Consider the following 23,283-nt stretch of genomic DNA (forward strand, 5'->3'; position numbering starts at 1 on the left):
ACAGCATCACCTGTGTGTAGCTTTCATTATTCTTACTTCATGATACACTTACCACAAATGCAACAATGGCACGTTCCATTTTCACGACGTTCCTCGAGGTGGCTGTACGGGCCTCAAAGGATTTCCGAGACACACCTGCGCTCCCCTAAAGATGTGGCCGCTCCTCAGTATGACCCCACATTGACCCTCCAGGTATTTCTGTGTTATCCGCACCTCTGAACCAAGAGCCAATCAGAAGGCAGCTAGTATTTTGGGGCGGAGGAGTCAGCTAAAACAGCATCTTTCAGACAAAAACAGGGTTTCCCTAATCATTTCAAATAGCATAAAACAAAGGTATGTCAGGGTGATATTAGAGAATCTTTGGCCTCTTTAAAAAATGCCGGTCTTTGCGAGAAAGCAACATGCTTCTAAATGAGCTTTTCCTCCACGATAGTTTGAGCTTTAGGGGCTGCTGGGAGAAATTAATTTACATTGACAGGTTCTCCAACAGCAGAGCAGGGTTGGGCTTTATGAAGCAAAGTCTTGGAACGGCTCACGCAGAACTTCTGACCCTCAGATGATCCTCCATCTCCAGACTGCAGATTAGTTTTCGCTGCAGCTTCATTAGACTGAAGCAGAAAAAAATGGTGGAATATTTTCAGCCTTGTCGTGCACATAATGCAATCAAAGCGCAGTCATGTTCTTCGCGGTCAAAGATTACAGCCACGTCTCAGTCGCGTTTTGATCTTTATTAGCTTCCTGCCACCCCTATTTTTAGCCTCTTAATTCCATTACAGCAGAAATATGTACATTATTTCCACTTTGAATTCACTATCCCATGTATTAAAGCAGGGCCGTGTTATGAGTAGACCACCAAGAATCCCCCACGGGCGGGGATGCAGCCCGACGCCTCACTGTATGAAAGTGTGTATACACTCTGCGGATAGAAATTAGGACTAATCGAGCCTTTGGCTCTACAGCGGCAGGGAGAAAAAAAAAACGAGGAATCCACTTAGCAACGTGGCTAATTTGCATAGCTTTGAAGAAAACGAGGTCTGTGTTTAGTCAGCTTAGATGGCAGCAGCGCGTCAGTCTGACACGCAGCGGGAGACAAAGCAGCTGACGGACTGGTTTGTCTGACTTTCAGGCGGGCTGCACGACTCGCCGGCTGCTCCGGTTTGGCTTTGATGTGCGATGCGCCTCATCAAACTGTTTATGAAGGTGTACAGATACACTTTGGTGGGTGAACCCGCTGGAGCAGGAGCTGTCAGATTTGGTGAATTTTAAAAGCACCTTAAAAAACTGAAATGTGTCTTCCTCTTTCTGTCTGCATATGTGTGTGTGTGTGTGTGTGTGTGTGTGTGTGTTGGGGGGGGGTCTGAATGCTCTTAGGCCATTAGGAATGACAGGGTTGTAAAAATAAAACATAGGTCAAGTGAGGAGCAAAACTCGTCAGTGCATTTTCGTGTTTGACTCGCATTGTCTCTGACCTTCAACCGCACTCCCAAAAAAAAAAGACTTTAATTATTTATCCACTGCGATGCTTGAAGATCCTCCAGAACACGTCAGCCGCACAAAATAACATGTTCCTGCTTCACGCGCTGCTCTTTAGCGGTTCAACTAACCAAACTTTAAAGCCCAGAAAACCAATATTTCCACTGAAAGAATATGGTGTTCCCTTGTCATAAGTGAAAAAAAGTGGACCCAGTAGAATTTGTCTCTGATAAAATAAGTTGTCCTGCTCTTTTAAGACTAAATTTTATCTTCAAACTAGCTACTAACCCCTATATTGTTATCTGGTCATTGGAAATAAGTGTGTTAAAAAAAAAGCTTAATATCTTTAATCCTTTAATACCGGAGAGGAAGAGGGTTCATAACACACCGTAACCCTCCCACTGATTACATGATCAGCATAAATCCGCTGGAATCATGTTCATTGCTGAAACAGTTGAAGAGTTGCCAACAGAATGGCGTCACTGGAGCTAACAGGTTAAGGTAGGTACCTGCTGACACGTCTTTCCCCAACAATCTGTCCTATTTCAAGCACTGAAAACGTTCAACTACCCCTTAAACGGCTAGAATTACACATTTTAAAATAAACTTGTGTTAATTTTATGTAAATAACATGTTTTGTTACAGAAATTACTTAAAAATGCTTTTGAACATCAAATGACTCAAGATTTATTGTCTTAAAATTAGTGGTTCCATCTCAATAGCTGCGTTTTCACTGACTATGATATTCTGGACATTGGATTTGTCAAAAAAACATTTTTGATAATTAAAAAAAACTCACATTTATTGTAAAAAGGTTTTTATGTTTGGAGGAGGTGGTTTTTAAGGCAAATTGAAATTCACTTGTTTTGCAAAACTGCAATGGAAACACTTTTTGTCGTAAACAACATCCGGATGGCGAAGCGCTTCTTGGTAGGAACTGGCTGGCTTGGTCACTGCACAGCAGGCGCCACAAAATGTAATTTGTTTACAGTAACATTTCTTTTTTGGTACACATATCGAACGGTGACCCAAGTACGAAGCTACAAATCAAACCATCAGTACATTTTATGGTTACTACTACTAAGGTAGTATTGTAGTATTGTAATCAGTAATTTAAAGACCCACTCTGGTGAAAACGGTGTTTTTAACTATTTTCTTGTGGCATTTTTCTGATGATGGAGGACAGGTATCAATGAAAGTAAACTTAAAATTGCATTCCATTGCATTGCAGTATTTTTATTCAAATCACTGTGAATCGGGAGCAGATGAAAAAACGCTGTTGGAAAAATTCACGACGTAGAAAATACACTGGGCTAGCTAAATCCAATATTGCTCGCCATTTTTGTTACATCTGTGATGTTAGGTTGGAGACCAGTCAGAAATGGAGAGGGGATGGGGGGTGAGCTTGCTCAGAGCCAACTGTCCCAACCACAATTTAAAGGTGAACTACTAATGAACTCCTGCTGCACCGCAGAAACTATGTCCTAGTAAACAACAGCGTTTTGAGGATTTTGGCATAAACATCATGAAAACACCAGTGGGAATGCTTTGGAAATACATCAAAAGATAATCAGAGTTTGGTAAATTTGTGTTTTTGCAGCAGTCTGGATGTCGTGACGTTGCAAATCCGTCTTTAATCCTTTCAGAAAGGAAACTAAATATACGAACGGGTCCCCCGTGGGATTGGAGGATCTGTTGTGTAATAACTATTTCTTGTCTGTCAAGCTGCAAAATCATCACTCTGACAGGAAAAGCAGCCGTGTTTCCGTTCGGTGCTTTTATGGAATTGGAAAATCCCCGTGCAGAGAGGACGCGACGAGGCACCAGCTGGAGGAATGCAAAGCACACAGAGTTATAGATTATATATGAAAGATGGACTTAGTCATGCTGTGTGAGAGGGGAAGCCAGCGAACAAGTGCCTTGAAGTGCAATACCACTAATGCTTTGGCTCCAATAAACTTCCATTCAAAAAGTGTCAACTCCCCTCATCAAGTATTAATTCATCTTTCCCTGGAGGAATTAGGAGGGCATTAGCCAGATTCACTCCTGATCAGTGTGCTGCTGCTGCTTCTTAAATAATGCTCCGCTTAAGTAGATTTTAGCTGTCAAAGGTTTGTGTTTGGAGTCAGCGCGTCTGATTGACATCCCGCTTGGATGACCCGTGTGACTGACTTCAGCCAAAAGATTTAATTACTCCTAGGTTTTTTCGGGGACTTCCTGTCGCCGCTGTTTGCGCCGTCCGTGCTTTGGTGAAGGAGTGCGTTCGTTCAAACGGCGGTGAAAGCTTTGTTTGGCACATTTCAACTCAACTGAAGTGAAAACGCTTCAGAACCTCAAAGGCAATTTGCCTTCATGTCTATGTTGGCAGATTTTCACAGAGAAATCTGAGTTTGATGCTGTTAAAATAGGAGTTAATGTGTGATATCTGGCATGTTTTTAGTGCTTTATCATTTGCATTTAACAGAAAGCATGTTTAGCATTTTTATGCTCTTTTTCTGCTTCTTTTTATTTAAAGGTTTAAAACGTTAAATGTAAAAGAAGTTGATAAACAGTCGGTAAACATTTGATAAACAGTACTTTGAATAGATTTGAAAAACTTACAGTAGTTTATCGTATTTTACTGTGCTTTTATTTTCTCGGATTTATGGATCATTTATTCTTTAGCATTTTTTAGCCTTGGTCTGCTTCCCTTCTCTTCTAAATGCTTCTCTTAGCCCAAAGCATTTAGTTTGGAATTGTGAAGCTTTAATTCAGCTTTTTTTTACGATTCTTTTAGAAATATTTCATATTGTGTTCCCCTGTTGTAACCTTGGTTTAAATGATTTAGCCTGAAGCGTTTAGTTCAGCTTTGGGCTACTCTCCTTTATTTTAGCATTGGGCTTTTTATGCAGCAATCTTTGCTATTTACTTTGGCATAATTAATGTTTAGTTCCCTGTTTAAACTTAAAGATAATTTATTTTTCATGGATTTGACTAATTTTTTAAAATCTTTTTCCATTTAAAATCACATTTAAGATGTTTTTTGGGTCAATTCTGTCGCATTTCTTTGATGCTTTTTCCAGCAGTTATTCAGCAGTGCAGGTTCGGAGTTTAGCTTTCGTTGGATTTATTTCACATCTAAAGCTTCTTTAGCTGCTTCACAATTTGCTCAGGTTGCAGTTTTAGTTTTAAACCTGCTTTTCAGTAAAGAAATACAAATAGAAGATTTTTTAGTCTAGATTTTATTAAATCAGAAAAGGTTAGAAACTGCAGGGAAGTGCATCAGCTTAGGGGAAAAGGGGGAATTTGTTTGGCATCAGTTTGTTGTCGGCATGTGAAGCATGCAAGCAATCAGAGTTTTGCATGAAACGTTTAGCATGCAGGGAAATGGTTTGATGACTGCGCATGGGAGTGCAGTCAAAGCTGCAGAAGAAGCTGCTACTGTCTGACCTTCCAACAAACGCCGTGGAATCGCTAACCCGACTGCCGGGCATCCATCTTCCGGCAGGTGAACCGCTTTGACTCCACCACACTGATTTTTCATAAAAAGACCATCTATCAGCCAATCATGACACATCTGATTTCCAGAGCCCCCCCTCTCCCCTGACCTCCTGTCGTCCGTCTCCTCCAGCGTCGCGGCCTTTGATTTAAGATCTCTGCAGCAGTTTATGGTGTGTATATCCTAAATGGACATTTTAATAGGCTTTTACTTTTTTCATTGTATTGTGCAATGTAAGCAGCACTCATAAATTATAATAATTATAATTTGTGGCTGCCGGCTGAAAACCTTGCACGGGGTTTCTGAAATGTCAAGTTTCTCCAAAGCAAAACAGCTGACTACCACGGCGTGAGTGAAGGTCTGAGTTCCTTTAATGAACAGCAATCCTTTACCAATCAGTCAAGTTAGGAATCAAAAGCAGAAGATTCCTCTTTTTCTCTAGACCTTAATACAGAGCTGTAGGTTTACCAACATCCCATAACTTTTAGGACATTTTATCCATGAAAAATGCAAAAAATGGAGAAGTTTCTATTTGATGGAAGGAGAACCTGAGAATATGTGAGTGGCAGCTTTTATTATTTCACTCAGTTTAAACAGCATAAAGCTATTAAGGCTGAAACAGAAGAATGTCTGAGATGCCATCAGACTGTCGGCGAGGATTAAGAGGGTTCTCCTTTAGCCAAAAACCATCGCTGGATGGGAGGGAGGGAGGGAGGGAGGGAGGGAGGGAGGGGGTGGGACTCAGGTTAATTATTTATTATCAGACTCCAAACACCCCACCACAAATACAACATAATAGTTATGTAGAAGAGAAGAAGAAGAAGAAGAAGACAATTTTCTTACATGTCATCACTTTTTATTTAACACTGAATCTATTTCATGTTTGTCTATAATTTATTTTGTGTTAAAATGGGACAAAACTGCACTTAAGAGACAGAAGGTGAGGCATGCAGTTGCACTGCTCCGCCAGAGAGGGCGCGCATGAGCTCCTGTCTGTTCTTCAGCTGTTATTAATAAAGTTTATTTAAAAGAGCCCGTTTGGTTTTGACTGAAAATGGCGGACCTTAAACAATGAATCAAAGGTGGACTTTCATTCCAAACATGAAGTAATAATAACAGACAACCAACACATCTTTATTGACACTTCTATAAGTAAAAGAAAGAAGATAAGGAGGACTTTTGTCCAGAAATGAAGGAGAGGCAGATCATGGACTTCATTTACAGCTAAAGGTTTGACTCAGTGTGTGTTTGAACTTTTATTTAAAATGTAATGTTTCAAAATGGCGTTTTATGGGGTTACTTCACACTGATTTGGTCTTTTCAAATCTATTTTCAAACATCTCTTACTTTCTGTAAATTTGTTCTCAAGACATGTACATTCAGTCAGAAATGACACATTTTAGCATTTTGTTAGTGGATTATTTCAAATAGAATGACGTAAAATGAGCCGCAGAGGCTCCTCGTTTGGTTACACGTCTGTGCAGCCACAACCGTCACCGCACTAAAGGCTCTAAATCCTGCTTTCCCAGTCAACTATATCCATACATCTGCTCGTAGATTATCACTAAGGAAAGACTTTACTAAATGTGAGTCATTTTTGCAGCTGGATCTTCTACCTGGAAGTGAGACGGCTGGAACTCTGAGGCTCCGCCTTTCACTCCTTTATGGGCGCCGCCCATTTAATGACGTCACAAGCTGCTCATTTTCGTGGATTGGGAGCAGAATTTTTACAAGAATACCCAAAAGAAGCATGAATGGATCCAAATACTTAGTGAGGAATGAACATTTTAAAAACACTCAAAAGAAAGTGGAGGTTGCTGGATGTCGGCCCTTTAAAGAGCGTCATCACAGACACTAGGGGGCAGTGTGCCTGCCGTCCTTTCATTGGTTTAGGGTTCTTCAGGTAAAGAAGGAAGGGTTTGTGGGCGTGGCCTTCTGTGTTTTAGAGCTCAGAGTTTGGTTGTAGATTAAACCCAACATGTGGATGAAGAAGAAGAGTGACGGCTCACAGGTAGCTCATGAAAACAGTTCCTTACCGAATAAAAAGTGAAAATAGTAGGTTTATGTAAATGAGAAGACTGATCGTCTCCCGTCTGATGTATAGAATAAATGTCGTGTGGTGCTGGTTCTTCGGCCTAAGAATGAGCTTCATCCAGAAGATGGTTTGTGAAGCTGGTGTGAAGCGTTTAGCCCGATGTTCAAATCCTCATTAAAAGAAAAAAAAACACTCCACCCCATTCTCCCTCCGCCTCTGTTTTATTCATAATACCACCCGTCTCTCCTCTCGAAAACCGCCACGAGGCATGGCGGCAATTTACGGTACTTCTGAACACGTCCTTAACGGTACCGGCGTGCGTCCATCAGCGCCACAGTGAGCACAATTTTATTACTCAATTTGAATCCACACAAGCTTCATTCCCCACATTTTTTATGCGTTGTGAGCTCAGCTGAGGCAGAAAATAATCTGGACAGCCCAGGCCCGGCGTTCCGGCTCCAACAGGATAAAGCGCTGACAAATTTGGGTCCGGAGGAGCGGTGAGCGGCGAAGACGGCGAGGAAGAGAGATTAAGAGCTACACCATTGTTTACCTCCCCTCTAAGGTGCAGGATACTCTGTCGTTTATAAATGTAGCTTGCTGTTATTGGTTAGCTCGCGCGCTTTAGGGGGAAGAGGAAGGGAAAATGAAAAAAAACTTTGGGAAAGACCCAGGGGGGGGGGGGGGGGGGGTTCGATACAACTTTAATAATGCGTAGCAGGAGCTAAATGAGCCATTCTGCGGTACTTTAAGACGTTTCCCCTCCACCCACCGCCCTCCACCTCTCCACCCCCCCTCGGTCTCAGGGCCTGAATTATTAAAAGTGTTGTTTTCCCTTATTGCATTGCAGCACTGTGCCTTTTTGCTAGAAATGAGCTGCTCATTCTGCAGCTGGAATGCTGAAAGCCCACAACCTCCAACGGCAAAAGCCGGGAGAGCGGGCTGCTGGGGGGTGGGGGGCTCTGAGCAACAACACAAACGTACAGCTTTAAGTGACCACGGCGTTTTCCTCCACCGCCCTTCCAGCACCCTGAAGGTTCTGCGAAAGAACCCGCGGTGTCCCGCTGATGCACATGTGCAGAACCCCAAGACTGGAGAAAAAAGATGACCGCCATGAGTTACATCACTGCAGGAAATCGCCTTTCTAACAGCCCCTCCCCTCCAGAAACAGGGCTTCAAAGGAGGCGGCGTCTCTTTTAGCACTGAGTTACGAGTCCTGGTAAATATCCACTCGTTATTTCAGCTCTGGTGTGCTGTATTTCCGCATGAATCAATTGTTTTTCAAATGAATGCACCCAAAGGCTCTCCGCTTTTTCTCATTAATTAAACTCAAGTCATTTCATCTGCAGCTCGGGTCTAGAGTGAATAGATGTGTGTGTGTGGGGGGGGGTTCAGGACAGCTCTGAAGGTGTAGCCATGTTTATGAGGGCGGCTTTGCCCTTGTTAAAGCTGATCTCCCCCGGATCTTATCTCTGTTCTCTGCTCACCTGGACTCTGGTGCGGTTCACTTTGGATGTTTTTTTTTCAAACTTTATTTGTCAGCTTTTTCCTCTACAACAGGGGTCCCCAAATCCAGCCTCGAGGGCCGGTGTCCTACATGTCTTCCAACCAGCCTGCCACTGAAGCTCCTTATTGGCTAAACACACCTGATCCAGGTAACCAGCAGCAAATAAGGCAGGGATTCTGGAAAACCAGCTGGACACCGACCCACCAGGTCAGGATTTGGGGACCCCTAAACTACAACATTCAGTTACAGTATCGTTCAGCTGATATTTACAGATGTTTACCAAAAATATGTAATTAGACATAAACAAATAAAAAGTAAGATATGAATAAGAAGTAAACAGGAAAGAGAAAAAGTCCCCTCCCTCCCAACCCACCCGAGGCTCTTAAACCAGATGAAGGAACATTAAAAAGAAAGAATGACTGATAACAGTCAAGTCATCAAACATCAAAGGTGAATTGAGGCGGTCTACCTTAGTGTGAAGATGTCAAACACCTGAACTCTGGAACGCAGAAATATCGATTCCCAGGTCCTCCAAATCTGCAATTCTAAAATCCAGAGCCCTGGAAATTTCCCAGAAGTCTCAGCAAAAAAACATTTCAGATGAATGCTCACTAGATTGGCAAATATGGACCACAATGCATCATGTTGGAACGGTTTTTCATTTTGAAAAACGTTGATAGTTTTTCATAGATCATCCTCAGAACACAGCAGATTCATAAATAGTCTTTTTAAAATGTTCAGGTTTATCAGCTTTTACTTCAGGCGTGACGTCCTGTTGCCAAGAACAATCCCATTTCCGGGTTACGCTTTACGAGGTTGTGACTTAAATGGTTTAACCAAAGCTAGCTAATGAGCTCATGCTCGTCAGGGCGGCAGAATGGGAAACGGCTAATCCGTAGAGGAATTCCTGGCGTTGGTTAAAACCAGTTTGTGGAAATCCTTATGAAGCAAACAACACAGTTTGCTAGGAGACACGAAAGACCCGCTCAAATGAAATGGATGTTCCTGGTTTCTTTAACATTTTTCTGATGACACGGAGAAAGAAAATTAAGCCGATTGTGTGTAAACAGAGATCTCTCAGCAAAGGGGAGGTAGGGTTGCTAACTGCCAACAGTTCCCCCCAGACTCAGAGGTGAATTTCTAATGAACTCCTGCCGCTCTGCAGAAACTATGTCCTAGAAAACGACACAGGTTTTTGGCTAAAAAGGTTATCTTCGTCATTAAAAGGCCGCCGGGAACGCTTTGAGAACAGGTCAGAAGATGATGGGAGTGGGACTTGAAACATCACGGTGGGGTTTAAGGTTGAATAGAGCACGAAACCGCTGACTCCCTCTTTTTTTTATCCCGCTGTACTTCTGGTCTTTGGTTGTATTTGTAGTGTTGTTAAAAATACTCGACTCCTGAATTCCTAAAGCTTGACTTCAAATCTGTAGAGTCGCTGTACTAAATAAAGGCTGAAGGCTCAATTGCCCGTTTTTGGAAAGGTGTTTGAGGTGGGTGGAGCTAACTCTGCACTTCATTTTCACCCTTTTAGAGCTGAATTTCATAAACTGATTGACATCAAGCAAAGATTTTCCTGTTTATGAATTTCTTTTCTGCTGAAGTAAACTTTTGCTCTTTTTTTTTTTTTTGGATCCTTTTATCAATAAACGCTGCATCCTTGTTCAGTTTCATTAACTGGCTTTGAAAACAGTTTTTTATTTTATTTTTTATAACTGAAGGAAACCTGGACGGAAATTTGAAAAAGAAGTCAATATTGAGAGGAACTGCAGTGAACAGATCAGGTGGATGGAGGGTTTGTGCGGCGAGACCCGGCTCCACTTCAGCTTCTCCGGGGAACATCAGACATGACCCGTCCAATGGTCTTTGGCCAAAACCGAGTCCCCACCCCCTTGACCTGATGCCTTCTCCTGATTGGGCGTTCACAATTCTGCTCTTCTTTGGGATAAACGTCATTACAAAAAGACCAACTTTAAAGATGTGGAATATTTTATCAGCAGATTTAGTCCTGAAAATCCAGCCTTGAAGTCTGGCAGCCTTGACTTTCAGCCAAAAGAAAAATGGAAGCAGACTCAACAAGGCGTCGCTCGTTTAATAAAACAATACTTTGTCCTTCCCTCCCGCTGCTCCTGCAGGCTCTGTACCTTCCCGTCTTTCCACACCTGCAGTTAAATGCTCTGAAATATGAGAAAGAAGAAGAAGAAATCCTAAGTTGAGGGTAATGTAAAGTATACACTGCAGGTTGCATTCCTCCACCCCTCCCTGCAAGCCCCCCCCCTGCACTCACACACACTTTAATCACACAATTAATAATTAATCAGAGGCTGGGCTCAATGCTGTCAAGTGTGCAGATGAGAGAACACCCAACTGCTGAGAGGGGCCATAAAAAAAGCAGGATTAACAGCCAAAAGAAGCGGTATCAAGCGCTCATCGTGAACCGCTAAGCAACATGTCACCGCTCGCACTCGATTTTATTAAATGGGAGAAAAATACAGATGCTCCAGCGGCAGCAGCACATCCAGCCCAATGCATTTTTAATAACCCGGAGCAGATAAATAAATAAATAAGTAAATAAAAGCCCACTGGCTCTGCACTTCTGCAGTTTGTGAGGGGGAAAATGAAGCTGTCTCTTTTATGTGACATTTTCTACATGCAAATATGGAAAACTTGATTAGGGGCTCTATCCGCCACGTGTAAACACCATTAATAACACCATAACAAAGTGGTTGTGGAAGAATTGGTGGGAGATGAGTCCGGACTGTTTGCTCTGTTGCTCCGCCCACTGGGGGGCTGGACTGATCATTTTGTCCTTTGATTACCTCTGATGGGGTAAATCATTTCCGGGCGCTGGGAGGTGAAGGCGCCGTGTTTACCCGCCTGTACTTACAACACACGACCTCATTCCGCCGCGTCGGTCGCCGTAACCCACAACCTCCGTGTTAAACTGCAAGGGAGAAATGGCGTGCACTCATTTCCAATGTGCTGACGGTGTCGCGGGCATCTCTCGCCGAGAAGCAGCGTGTGATATAAGCGGCGTCTGACGAGGCCCGCCCGCCCGCCCTAATCTGCATTCAATGCTGTGAAATGATCTTAGCTGCAGGAGCTCATTGACTCCCTTTCTCCATCTGTATCATGCTCCCCATCTGCCCCCCCCCCCCCCCCCCTCACAAAGGCGAGAGGGGGGGGGTCTTTGGTGGTGGGGGGGTTGAACTGCAGATAGCAACAGCAGCAGAGCAATCGCAGCAAAGCAATGCCCCCCACGCCTGGCCCATTAATAACAGTAATACGCACACGGCGCCCGAGCCTGCACCGCCGAAAGCAGCACTGACACTTTAATGGGCATTTTTTACTTTTGTTTTTAAATAATGCATGTGCTGCTTGTCAGCGCCGCTTCCCTCCACCCCTGGTGTGCCTTTGCAGCATTCCTTTGTGCAGAAATTACAGTGGAGACCTGTGTTCTGTGGGCTGCCCGCTACACCAGCTGCATTCATCACGTACACGGGGACGTCGGTGGGCACTACATCACACTCCTGGGGTCACGCGTGTGCGCCGGGCCCAAACAAGCTAATTCAGGGTCTCCGCAGGGGAGGAGGCTTTCTGTCAGCGACAGGAGCAGGGAGAAGCTCCAGAACCGGTCAGAGATCAAACAGCTGTTTTGGGTTTTCCATGTAGAACAGCAGCTGAACTCCTGAAAGGGCTCCCACTGTAATTAGCTCGTTAGCACTGCGGCGTGTTTACTGTTGTCGTCCAAAAGGTCAGCCGATGCAAATTTCAAAGCTGGGTGAAAACTCTGACCCTGCAGCCGGGCCTCCTCCAGGTGAGGAGCGAGCTTTGGAGACGCCGGGAGGCGAAGCAGACAAGGTGCAGGAGGATCTTCATCACCTCACTGCAGAGGAAGATCACGCTGCAGTTTTAAAGAACTTTGGTCTGTCTTTCCGTTTGTTTAAAGACTTGCAATGAAGCTTCAGACTTTAATGGGTTTATGTTTCCATCATTGACTGTACATTGACCCCACCCCAGAGAAAATTGTGACTCCCACCTCCAACAGAATGTATTCAAATCAGTCGGACGCCGGCATGATGGAGCCATGTAAGCAGTGATTGGTCCACGTTTCTATGGTAACCACGCTCACTAATCAGGAGGGAGCTTTGTTGGACGACCACACCCCCACCACCTGAAAAGAGAATACACCAAATCTGACAAATGTAGTGAACGTTGGACGTGGGGCTCCACCTACTTTTATTGAGACGTCTGATTGGTCAGTTTATAACTTGAATAAATCCAAAAAATATCCTGAAAAAAATGAGGATTATCATGAGGATGTTTAAAAAATAGGAAGTAGGTCAAGTACGGCTGATCTGACTTCCAGCCGTTTATTTGGGATTTTCTATGGGGACTTCCTGTTTGGAACGCCAGGGGGGAGGAGTCACTCAGTCCGCGTCTCAGATCCAGTCAATGGGCACCTCTGGTGTTCAGTTTGTTTTTGTGTTTATCTGCCGAATAACTACAGTATGAAGACATTAATACTAAAAGCAGACAACAAACTGTTGATTCTGCTCTGCAAAAAACGTTTTTTCTGTTCACAAAAACGATCTTTAATTAGACGAAGGAAGGAAGAAAAAACGAGTTATTGACTAAAGAAAGTGATAATTAATGGTCACTTCAGGATTTATGGTTTTGTTTGAAAACCAGGCAGAAGGTTTTTTCTGAGCCGTTCCGTTTGTTTCTGAAGTTCAGTCAGATCTTCTTCACGTCTGGATTCCACTTTCATTCTGGGTGATGCAAAATCAAACAGATTCCTGGATTAAATTGGGGAATATCGGCACAGAAGGTGAAGGAGTCGCTACAAAACGTTAGGAAAAAACGTCTAAAATTCAGATCTTTAAGGTTTTTTTGCTCAGAACGCCAGGAAGATTTAAGTTTTGTTTTGATGAAGATGATGGGGAGGAGGAAGCTGACATAAATCAGGTCTGAGGCCATCAGGACCTGCTTCAGCTTCACGCAGTTTTCTGTTTAAGTCAGGGAATATTTTCCTGCTGTTAATTGTTTCTGCCAAACGGTTTTCTGAATCTTGACTTTCTGAAAACAGAAGCAGTGATGAAATCTACGTCTTCCTCATGAAAGAGCCTGAAGAAGATTTGCATGTTTAACCAAACCTCCATCATGGGGTGTAAAGGTGGCCTCCCTCCATCTTTTGGAGGATTTTCCTGCCGGGGAACACGCGTGTGGAGGAGGCTTTCCTTCATGCCGCACGTTAACAGGATTGATGTCCCGTTTGAGGTCTCGGCTGCTGCGGCGGCGACAGCTCTTTGGTCGGGTTTAGAGACATCACACGAGCTGTCGGATGCTTTCCGGGATGAAGTCGGTTTGCAGCCGTCTTCCTGAAGCGGAATCAAACCTGGAATGAGGAGATTGTTTGTTTGCTCTTCTGCTCAGGCGACTGCTGTGCTCCTTTATTGATTCTAGGCGGCCTATCTATGTGTATTTGTCACTACATGTAAGGTCAATAAACAGCCCCAATCAATATTAATAACAATCGATGGTGCATTCTGTATGATTTCCCTTCTTTTACCGTTTGCTGCCTTGCTGCTGGGCTGTGTGCAGTGACTCTGCGCCTTTGTGTCCCTGCAGGAAACACGCTGTGTAAGTCAGGAAGCATTGCTGTCTTCGGGAACGTGGTGTACAGCGGCCTGCTGAACGATCACCTCTGGCATTTGGGAGTGCCCCTCTTCACGAGACTGGTAAGAGCCACCAGAGCCACACCCACCTCGCGGCGGGCGTGCTCGTCCACGCCACGGTTAGACGCTGCGCATCGCCTCAGACTCGCTGGTTCCAAATCTTTGGCCCAAACGGAGGCGTTCTAATGGAGAGCTGAACGTCAGTGATGAAGGAACCAGAACTTTGGGTCTGGACTCTGATGGAGAAGCTCGGCTCCTCCTGGGCGAGACTCCGGTTTCCATCCGTGTTTGTATTGGTTCATATGTGGCTGCAGCTGTCATTTATCAGTCAGGAATTAGTGTTGATTGTTGCACAAGGGTTGCATATAATTGGGTTACATTAAACAGATAATGCCGCTGATCTCATTAATGTGTGATGTGACGGCTTGTTTGATTATCAATTAATGTCAAGCGGAGATGCAGGAGGCTGTTGGGGCTCCGGTTGGCTTTTGTTGTACCTTAGAGTTCAGTGTCAGCCATGGAGGAGGAGGAGGAAGAGGAGGAGGAGGAGGCAGGCATAGATGTGAGGGTAAGCCACCGGGATGCTGCCCGGATGACGGACACAGATCTGCAGCATGTAGAACCAGCTGGACGAAAGTCCTCCTGAACTTTTCTGTGAGCTGTTTCTCTGAAACATTTCAACCTTCTTGAGGTCAAAACCGGTCCAGGCCTCCCCAGAAAGAGAGACTTCATCTCAGCGGGACTGCCTGGTGACATGAAGGTTGGAAAAACAAACTCCACCCAGAGGTCATTCAACTAAACCTTCAAAAATGGCACTAAAACCAATACTTTAGCACTCAAAAGCTAACTCACACACCAACAAGAGGGGTTTAAAAAGAATAATAATTAGTAGCCCCCTTCCCACCAACTATCACCAATCTCTTGACTTATGATTAAAAAAAAACTTTTTTTTTAAAGAAAACAAAAACTGGCATTACTGAAGCTTTTTAAAGGTTTTATAAATAAGATTTAGGATCATATTTAGAATCTAAAACACAAAATCTGGCAAATAACGCCTGCTGCTGTTGGTTTCTCATTGTGATTTTAGCTTTTAAATGGATTCTATCAGTAAATGTTCTGGATTTGATGAAGAGCGCCGGCTTCCTGCCAGTTGGTGTTTTTTTTAATACTCATCCTTTAGACATTTTGCATTTCCACACAAATTTAAATCTTAATTACTATACAACAAAGTCATTAACAAACCAACTTTCATTTTTCAGATATACAAATAAAATAAATAGTTTTTTCTTAAATTAAATACTTTTTTGTTTCTAAAAAGCAGCTTTTTGTAACATTTAAGTCCAGTTAGTCTCCTGAAGTTCCCATTTTTTCCTAAAAATTCCATACATAGTCAAGCATTTCTGCAAACAAAACCATAAATAATCTTTTGAAGAAATGAAACGCGCATTAAAATAAGTAGTGGATGTGAATCAGGAATCTGAGGCTTTTCCCGTTTTTAAAGTTGCACAATCCTGAAAGCTCCTCACAGACAAAGGTCTCCTCTGTGCTTCATTAATATCATTTTCAAATCATGAACTCCTAACCTTTTGTGGCTCACAAACATTTCTCATCTCTGCACTCATTTTAGTTTTCCTGAATGTAAAACTTTCTGACAGAAAATCTGAATCCGCCTCGATAATCCCTCTAGCGTCAAAAACTAAGAACAACAGCAAAGTGAAGCTTTGCTGATATGGGGATCGTGGCCTGGACCCCCCCCCCCACCCCCCAGCTCTCAATATGGCACAGAATAACAGGATTTGGGGAAAAATGGAATTATTTATTGCTTTTATTTGCCTTGTTTTTTCTGAGGCATGAACAGACGAGTGACGTTTGAGCACCGATTCAAACGGAAACATCCCTGGTTTTTTCTGGACAGAGATGAACCAATGTCAATAAAAAAGCACATTTGTATGTTGGACGGTGCTGCTCCTGCAAAAACAACCTTAAAAAAAACAAATGTTTCTGGATTTTATTTGCTCCTTAAAATATTACTTTACTCCTTAAAAGAATCTTAGTTTAGTTTCTGAATAATGTCGCCAAACTTTTTTATTTATCACTTTTTAATGCCAGATGTTTGTAACACAGAATAATTTAAATAAAAATAGGAAGAAATTCAAAATAACTGGCTAAAAATTAAACTAAAAGAAAAGAAAAGCAACATTCATTAAAATTCTCTAATTAACTAATTGAGAACAAAGAAATACCTTAAACGTATCTAAAAACATCAACTAACAAATGGATGTATACCTTTAATTAAATTATAAATGGAAAGAAAATGTGAAATATAGAACTAAATAAAAATGTTTTTTTAATCTTTTAGGCTAAAAAACTTAAAGGAAAAGATTCAGGACCAAGGACAGCGACAGGGTCAGTGAAAAACAGCTGCAGGTTCTGGTTCTGAACAAAAGCTCAGTTCAGATGGTCTAAAGCCAAAAGCAGGTCCGTTAAATGGGAGGGAACCCTAAAAAACAGAAGAAATCATCCTAAAGAAAAGTAGCTTCCATAAATTTGATGCTCTGGTACGTGTCTTAAAGCTCCTGCTGTGATGCATCATGGGGCTTGTAGGTTGAAATGGAACAGACTTGAACTTCTGCTCTGCTCACAGCTTTCTTGCTAAGTTGGCTGGAACTGATTTATGAATTATGCCTCCTCTGAGTCATGAATCCGTCAAAAGTTCTCCTGTAATTTCAACAAAAACAAAAGAAAGAAGAAACCAACTTTCCACGGCGCAGAGCCGTGTGATTTCTGTCTCCAGAGCCCAAAGTTCTTCCGGTTGTTCTGGATCCGAAGCTGCGGAGCAGCAGTGATCCAGTAAAGACGGGAAAAAAACAGCCGTGTTAGCGTTTTTACAAACCAGGAGGAGAACTTTAGACCAAACCCTCCAAAGTCCACGGTTTCTTTAAGAAGTGGTGCAGCAGTTTCCGTCGGAGGCCAGGCGCCGTGAGCTGGAGGAGGCTGCAGGAGGAGCCGCTCAGACTAAAGGTGCGACAGAAAGGTGGGGGGGTCGCGGCGCTCTCCTGCGGCCGGCCCAGCGGTGGGATCGGCGTGACGCGCTGCGAGGCTGCACAGCCCCTAATTACTGCACAGGCCTGCCAGTTGGTACCCTCAGGCCAGCTCTGACTGCTCAATGCCAGGATGTAAACACTGCATTATTAACAGGACATACAGTCTGCGCCGGGCGCTGTTTAATGTGCTCTTTGTATGTCTACATGGAGGCATTACTGTGGAGGCAGTCCTGATGCCCGGACTCTTACCGGGAATTTATTCTCACCGACAGCGAGCTCCAGAACCACCAGATGGGCGATTTGCTGCATACGGTGTGATGTATGCTTACAAATGATGTTTAATGATATCTTCCAGGGATGGCAGCAAAACATTACCATTTTCAAGGCTAAATATGCACGCTGTGTCAGAAAACTGCAGGATTAAGTAACACCATTTTTTCCCTCCCTGTCTTGTTATTTTATTCAAACGTATCGGCTGTCATGGACGCCTTCGCACCGTTTCCCAGCTTCCCCAGCGCTAACGGAAACAGATTTCTGGAGAATCAATCCGGAACCCGACTGGGGGATGGACCTGAAAGCCTTTGTCACAAGGAGGGTTTAGCTGGAAGAACTATGCTTCCTGTGCTCTGATTGGTCAGATTGACCCATTGGCACTCTCCCTCCTTCTTTTCACGTTCCACCATCCATTTTAGAAGAACATAAACACTCACCTGAGCACAGGTGTCAGCTCAACAGACTGAATGACTGAAATATTTCACACTAGTTGGTTTTAAAGCATAAGTATGCGTGTGAACACTATCTGTTTTGTGTACATGTCGACAGGTGGACATTTTTGCAACTAACAGGTGTGTTTATAACATTTGAGTGTGTGTGTGGACAGGCTCCGCCCTTTTTTTTTGTTTTGTTTTTTTTTTACATTTGAACCTTACCATAATGATTAACAACCAGTAAACTTGTTGCTTTATGCTGCTTCATGGTCTTATCCCCCTTCCCCTCCTATTATCACCCCCTACCCCCCCTCTCTCTAACGTCCCTCTTTCTTCTTCCCCTCTTTCCTTTTCCGTCCGGTCCAACACCAAAGATTTTCAGACATGTTTGAAATTAATAAAGTTTGGCCTCAATTACAAAAGGGGTTTATTCAGACATACCTTTGGTTTGTCTGAAGATTAATAACCCCTCTTGTTAAAGTAAAATATGTCCAACCCAAGAGGCCCTCAGCTCTCATCTGTCTGCCTAGCTGTTGGACAGGACAAGTTTGAAAAAAAAAAAAAAAAAAAAAAAAAAAAAAAAAGATTGACCCATTGACTGTGAATGAGAACTGGCTCCTCCCTCTTTGTGTTCCAAACAGGAAGTACCTTTGAAATCCCATAGACTTTAATAGAGTTCTAATGCTCCGAAGGACCATGCTGGGCCTGATATCTTTATTTTTCTTAACATTTTCTTGATAATCCTCATTTTTTATGATATTTTTCAGTAGTTCAAGTTCTAAACTGGCCAATCACATGCCTCCATAAATATGGGTGGAGCCAGCCTGCCTCCACGTCCAACGTTCAAAACGTTTTACAGATTTGATGTTGCGAGTTGTAGGGGTGTGTCCCCTCCAACAAGCTCACTCCCGATTGGGCAGAGTGGTTGCCATAGAAACAGTTTTTGGCGTCTGGCTCCAACATGTCGGTGTCTGTATTGCGTGAAAATGGCGACTGAACTGACTTCGTTTGGTTGGAGCCGGAAGTCACCGTTTTTATGGATGGTGTCACGCTCCAGACTAAGCTCCGCCCACTTCTGACTAGCATTTGTGCCTCTTGTGGGTTTCTGCACCCTGATGTTGGTGTTAATGTCAAGTGTTGATGGTTCAAATCTGACTCAGCAAAACTATTTTATACCATGAATAGCAAAAATCTTTTGTTAAGCGTCCGTTTTTAATAAATTTGTTGCTTTAAATAATATTTTCTACAGTAAAAATACATAAAAATGAAAAATAATTTAAGAATAAGCAAAAAAAAGTGTTTTTCGTTTGTTAGAGTTAAATATGTTTTTCTGGACTTGCTTGTGAAAAATAATTATTTAATGAAAAGTAAACCTTTGCAAAAAAATGTTTGTTTTTTTTAAATAAAGGAAGTTTTTAACTTAGATATTTATATACATCATTATCCTATTATTATAATACTCTTTTATTGGAAAGTTCTGGCTCCAATAGATTTATTTGAATCTTGAATATTTAAGTTTATTTTCTTTTTTTATTCATGTAGAACTTTAGGTTAACTTTGTCTTTTTAGGATTAAATAATAAAGTCATTCTAACAGCGTTGAGGAAATAAAGGAGATCCACTTCTTTTGACCTGATTTGGTGCATAACTTCAGGCCGCTGCAGGTTTAAAGTTTAAAAAGACTTTTTTTCTCTGCTGAGTCACTTTTGACCCACAAAAGTGCTGATGTCACTTTTTGTTTTTGTGTGTGAAATTAACTGAATTAAATAACTTTTTTCTGCGGAACCAGTTTAGATTCCTGCAGGTGAGTTATGTGTGGTTTTTTTTCTGGTGGATTATTGGTGCTAATCCACTAGTGAGATTATAATTTCTGTTTGCAAACAAAAGTCTGATCTGAATCTTGGTGGTTCGATTCCCGTGGGGGTGTTGGCCCCACACAGGACCTTCAGAGGTGGGGGGGGGTGGGGGGGGCGTGCATGGCGTGCTCTCCTGATGTGATGGATGTGGCATGGAAACATCAATACCCACCTGTGGAGCGGATGGAGACACATACAGAGATAAGAGGAGCGCGGCCCCCCGTCACAGAGCCGTAAAGCTGCTTACTCCATAAAGGGGAGAAGGTGATGAGAGGAGCCGAGCTGGGGGCTCAGGATGGAGCTCCTCGCCGGCTGAGGCCGGGCCGAGTCGGGCCGGAGGGGGGGTTGATGGATGAGGAGGAAAGGCTGAGGAACCTCAGCAGGAGCTCCACGGGGAGCCGCTCCCCCTGGAGACCCCCAAATGAGGAGATCCGCTCCGTAAGGGCGAGGAGGACGGAGGAGAGGTGAGATGATCACGACACGTTGAGGGCGGATCCGGAGTCGGGGAACGTCACGAACAGACGGACATTTTAGGAGGAACGCGCCGTCTGCGAGTTCCTCACATCCTCCTCTCTGAGAGCTCCATCTTTATAATGGATGGCAGCGTCTCTGGGGGGGGGGGTGTCTAGACTCTGGTGAGGAATCTAAATGGTGGGGAGAGCTGCTCGCCTCCTCGGTAAGTAGCGAGGAGCGCAGCAGAGGAGGTGACAGGAAGTGGAGGGCGTCAGGTCTTCAGACGCAGAAACTCAAACAGATTTTTTTCTTTGTTTCTCTTAATCCCTCCAACCTAAAGAAGCGCCCCCCCTCCCACCCCACTCACCCCTTCCCTCCAGCCTCCACCCTGGTTCTTCCCTCCATCTTCTCCCCCCTCAGTTATTTATGGGCAGGACTTGAAATAGACTTCAGAATTTGATAAAAGCGTGATCTTTAATCTGAGTTGCCTGAGAAGTGCATTTCATTTTTATTTCCCTTCAGAGATTGATGGAGGAGTGGGGAGGTTATCCACTCTGTGATTGCTAATGTAAATCCATGCTGTTGTGCTGGACGCCGAGGAGGACGAGCGTGCACGCCGCCCCTCAAACGCCAGAGTTTGCCGGCTAAATCCCGGCTTCTCCCAGGTTCCTGAGGAAGCAGGAGGAATAAAACGGGTGATAAATCCAAGATGACGGCTACGCCGTTTGAATGAGGCCCCTTGTGTATCAATTCAGTCAAAGCCAGCTGCAAATCTAACTCTGCCTCCTGATGTGGCAATTACTGATGGGCAGCATCACCTGAATGGATCTGCTGTTCATTACTGCCACACTCTCCACGGCGGCAAAATGTTCTGGAGGATCCTCCAGCAAATTAGCTCATCCCCCCCAGGACGTCCTTTATTGGACGACGCTGCACCAGGGGATGCCGCAAAACCGCCGGAGCCCTCCGCTGCCGGCCCGGCTGCCACGGGGTTTATATTTTAAAAGCGCCAGCTCCCAGTCGTGTATTGATGATATGTTTTGAAAATTGCTGAGGCAGGCTCATTGTTACAGTGCTGTCTCGAAGATAGCCAAGGCTCCCTCCCTCCCTCCCTCCTGCCTCCTGCTCTGCTGCTCTCCCCCCCCCCCCCCCCCAGCCCCTCTCCTCCTTCTAGCCTTTATAGCCGAACAGATGGAAAACACGCTAAAGCTTGTAATGTAATACAGTTTGGCTCGCCGAGGTGTTTCAGCCTAACTTCATCTGTCCTCTGATCTGCTTTTAAACCCAAACTGATCCGGGTCAATAACACATGTGTGTGTGTGTGGGGGGGGTGTTTGTCGGGGGGGGGGGGGGGGGGGTCGCTTCTGCTCGATGAAAAACTGCTTCCACTCATCTCAGTCACACAGAGAAAAGAAGAAAGAGGCGCGATCTGTTAGTCACCAGCATCCCCCCCCCTCCCTCCCAGCTTCCTGCCTCCCTCCCTCCCTCCCTCCCCCCGCCTCCCCGGGACGCTGAATTTTACAGTACCGTCTGCAGGATCCCGGATTGTTGGGCGCACTCCTCTATGCAGAGCAACTGGGCTCCGGTGGAGGAACGCTGGAGGCAGCTGTCAAGCGCAGCCTGCTGCTCCTGCTGCTCTGGTTGAGCCTCGGCGCCGAACCGGCTGATTTCACATTCACCAATAAGAGGCGGCACAGGGGGGGGAGCGAGAGCGCGAGCGAGCGAGAGAGAGAGCGGGGAGAGTCTTGAAGTGAGCAGTGTGGAGAGGCAAGTGGAGTGGAAGAGTGTCAAAAGAAAAAAGAGGTTACAACACCTCCCTGGCTCTTTCTCCTTTCCTCCCGTCTGCCGACTCCCCCTCTTTCTTGTGTTGGCTCAGAAGAGGAAGAAGAGAAGAGGAAGGGGGCTTTTCCAAAAACACTGAAGAACAAGCTGCTCGCTGAAGAACAGAAGAAGAAGAAGAAGAAGAAGAAGAAGGGGTGAGGCTCAAGTCAAGCCCCGTTGCTTCAGTGGAACCAGTAAAGCTCTCTGTCCAAACCACCGGACTCCTTCTGACTCCCACCCTGGCTGGACTGGTCCCAGTGCTCGGCCCCGCTCTCCTGCGCCCGCCTGCCCACACCTGTCCCGCTTCCAACATGATGATGTACTTTTGGGTGAGTACCGGAGCGCAGAGTGTGGATATCAGGCAGGGGCAGGGTGCTGCTGTGTCTAACGGCTGTGACGTCTCACAGGCTTCCAGCTACCGTATGTAATTCCTGCATACAGACATGTATGGCGTGTGCGTTTGCAGGCGCGCGCACGTCTGCTGCTGCGCCTCCCACATGCATGAGCCGAGCTGATGTGTTTTATTGATGCTGCAGCCAGGAGCCACGGAGGCCTGCGTTTGTGTGCTGCATTCGTTACGCCTTCCAGGGAGGGAGGATGGGAGCGTGGGAGGAGAACCCTCACCCGCACCTCCATCAGAGATCTCACCCCCAACTTCCACTACCCAGCATGCAGCGTGGCGGCGCTGCCAGCTGCTCGGGGTCTTTCAGGGACACTTGCCGGGGTCCTCCTCTGGTTCCAGTTGTTGTTGTTGTCGCTCATTCCGGGGTTTCAGAAATGAGATGGCGTTCGGCGGCGGGTGGAGATGATTACGGATTGTTAACCGCCGCCGCCGCTGATGAATTCTCTTTGAGATCATGTGCGATTAGTCAGATTGCCTTCGTCACCTCTGTGGTTTGGTTCGCCACAACAATGCTGCTGCTTCAGCCGCTCCTCTCTGAGGCCCGCCTCGGCACGCGGCGGCCCGCTCGGGGCGCCTCTGCTGTGCTAACTTTGGCTTCCAGAGCGTCTTCGGGATGAAACGCAGCAGAACAATCCCGGTGTAAACAGTCTGAGCTGGACTGCAGCGGCTGCAGACTCTGTGTGTAGGTATTGATCGGGAGTTCAGATTTCTGAGGAGAGAGCATCTTTTTCTCAAAGGGGGGGGTGTTACTTCACACGGAAGAATCTATTATAAATGACTTTTGGCCTGGGCCACTTTCTTATGTTTGGGCAGCTGTAAACGGCGCCTG

General features: G+C 44.8%; 1 protein-coding gene across 17 annotated transcripts in view; it reads left to right on the forward strand.

The window, feature by feature from the left end:
* rbfox3b (RNA binding fox-1 homolog 3b) overlaps positions 1 to 23,283 on the forward strand; it is a 653,838-nt gene that overhangs the window by 519,454 nt on the left and 111,101 nt on the right. For all 17 annotated transcript variants that reach the window (XM_078951931.1, XM_078951941.1, XM_078951943.1 and 14 more), the window contains one exon: positions 14,125 to 14,234. In XM_078951931.1, coding sequence (XP_078808057.1) covers positions 14,125 to 14,234 — 110 coding nt within the window. The remainder of the gene's footprint in view (positions 1 to 14,124; positions 14,235 to 23,283) is intronic.

This window comes from Oryzias latipes, chromosome 8 (genome assembly GCF_053564925.1).
Source record: "Oryzias latipes strain Hd-rR chromosome 8, Olatipes_Hd-rR_3.1".
NCBI lineage: Eukaryota > Metazoa > Chordata > Actinopteri > Beloniformes > Adrianichthyidae > Oryzias > Oryzias latipes.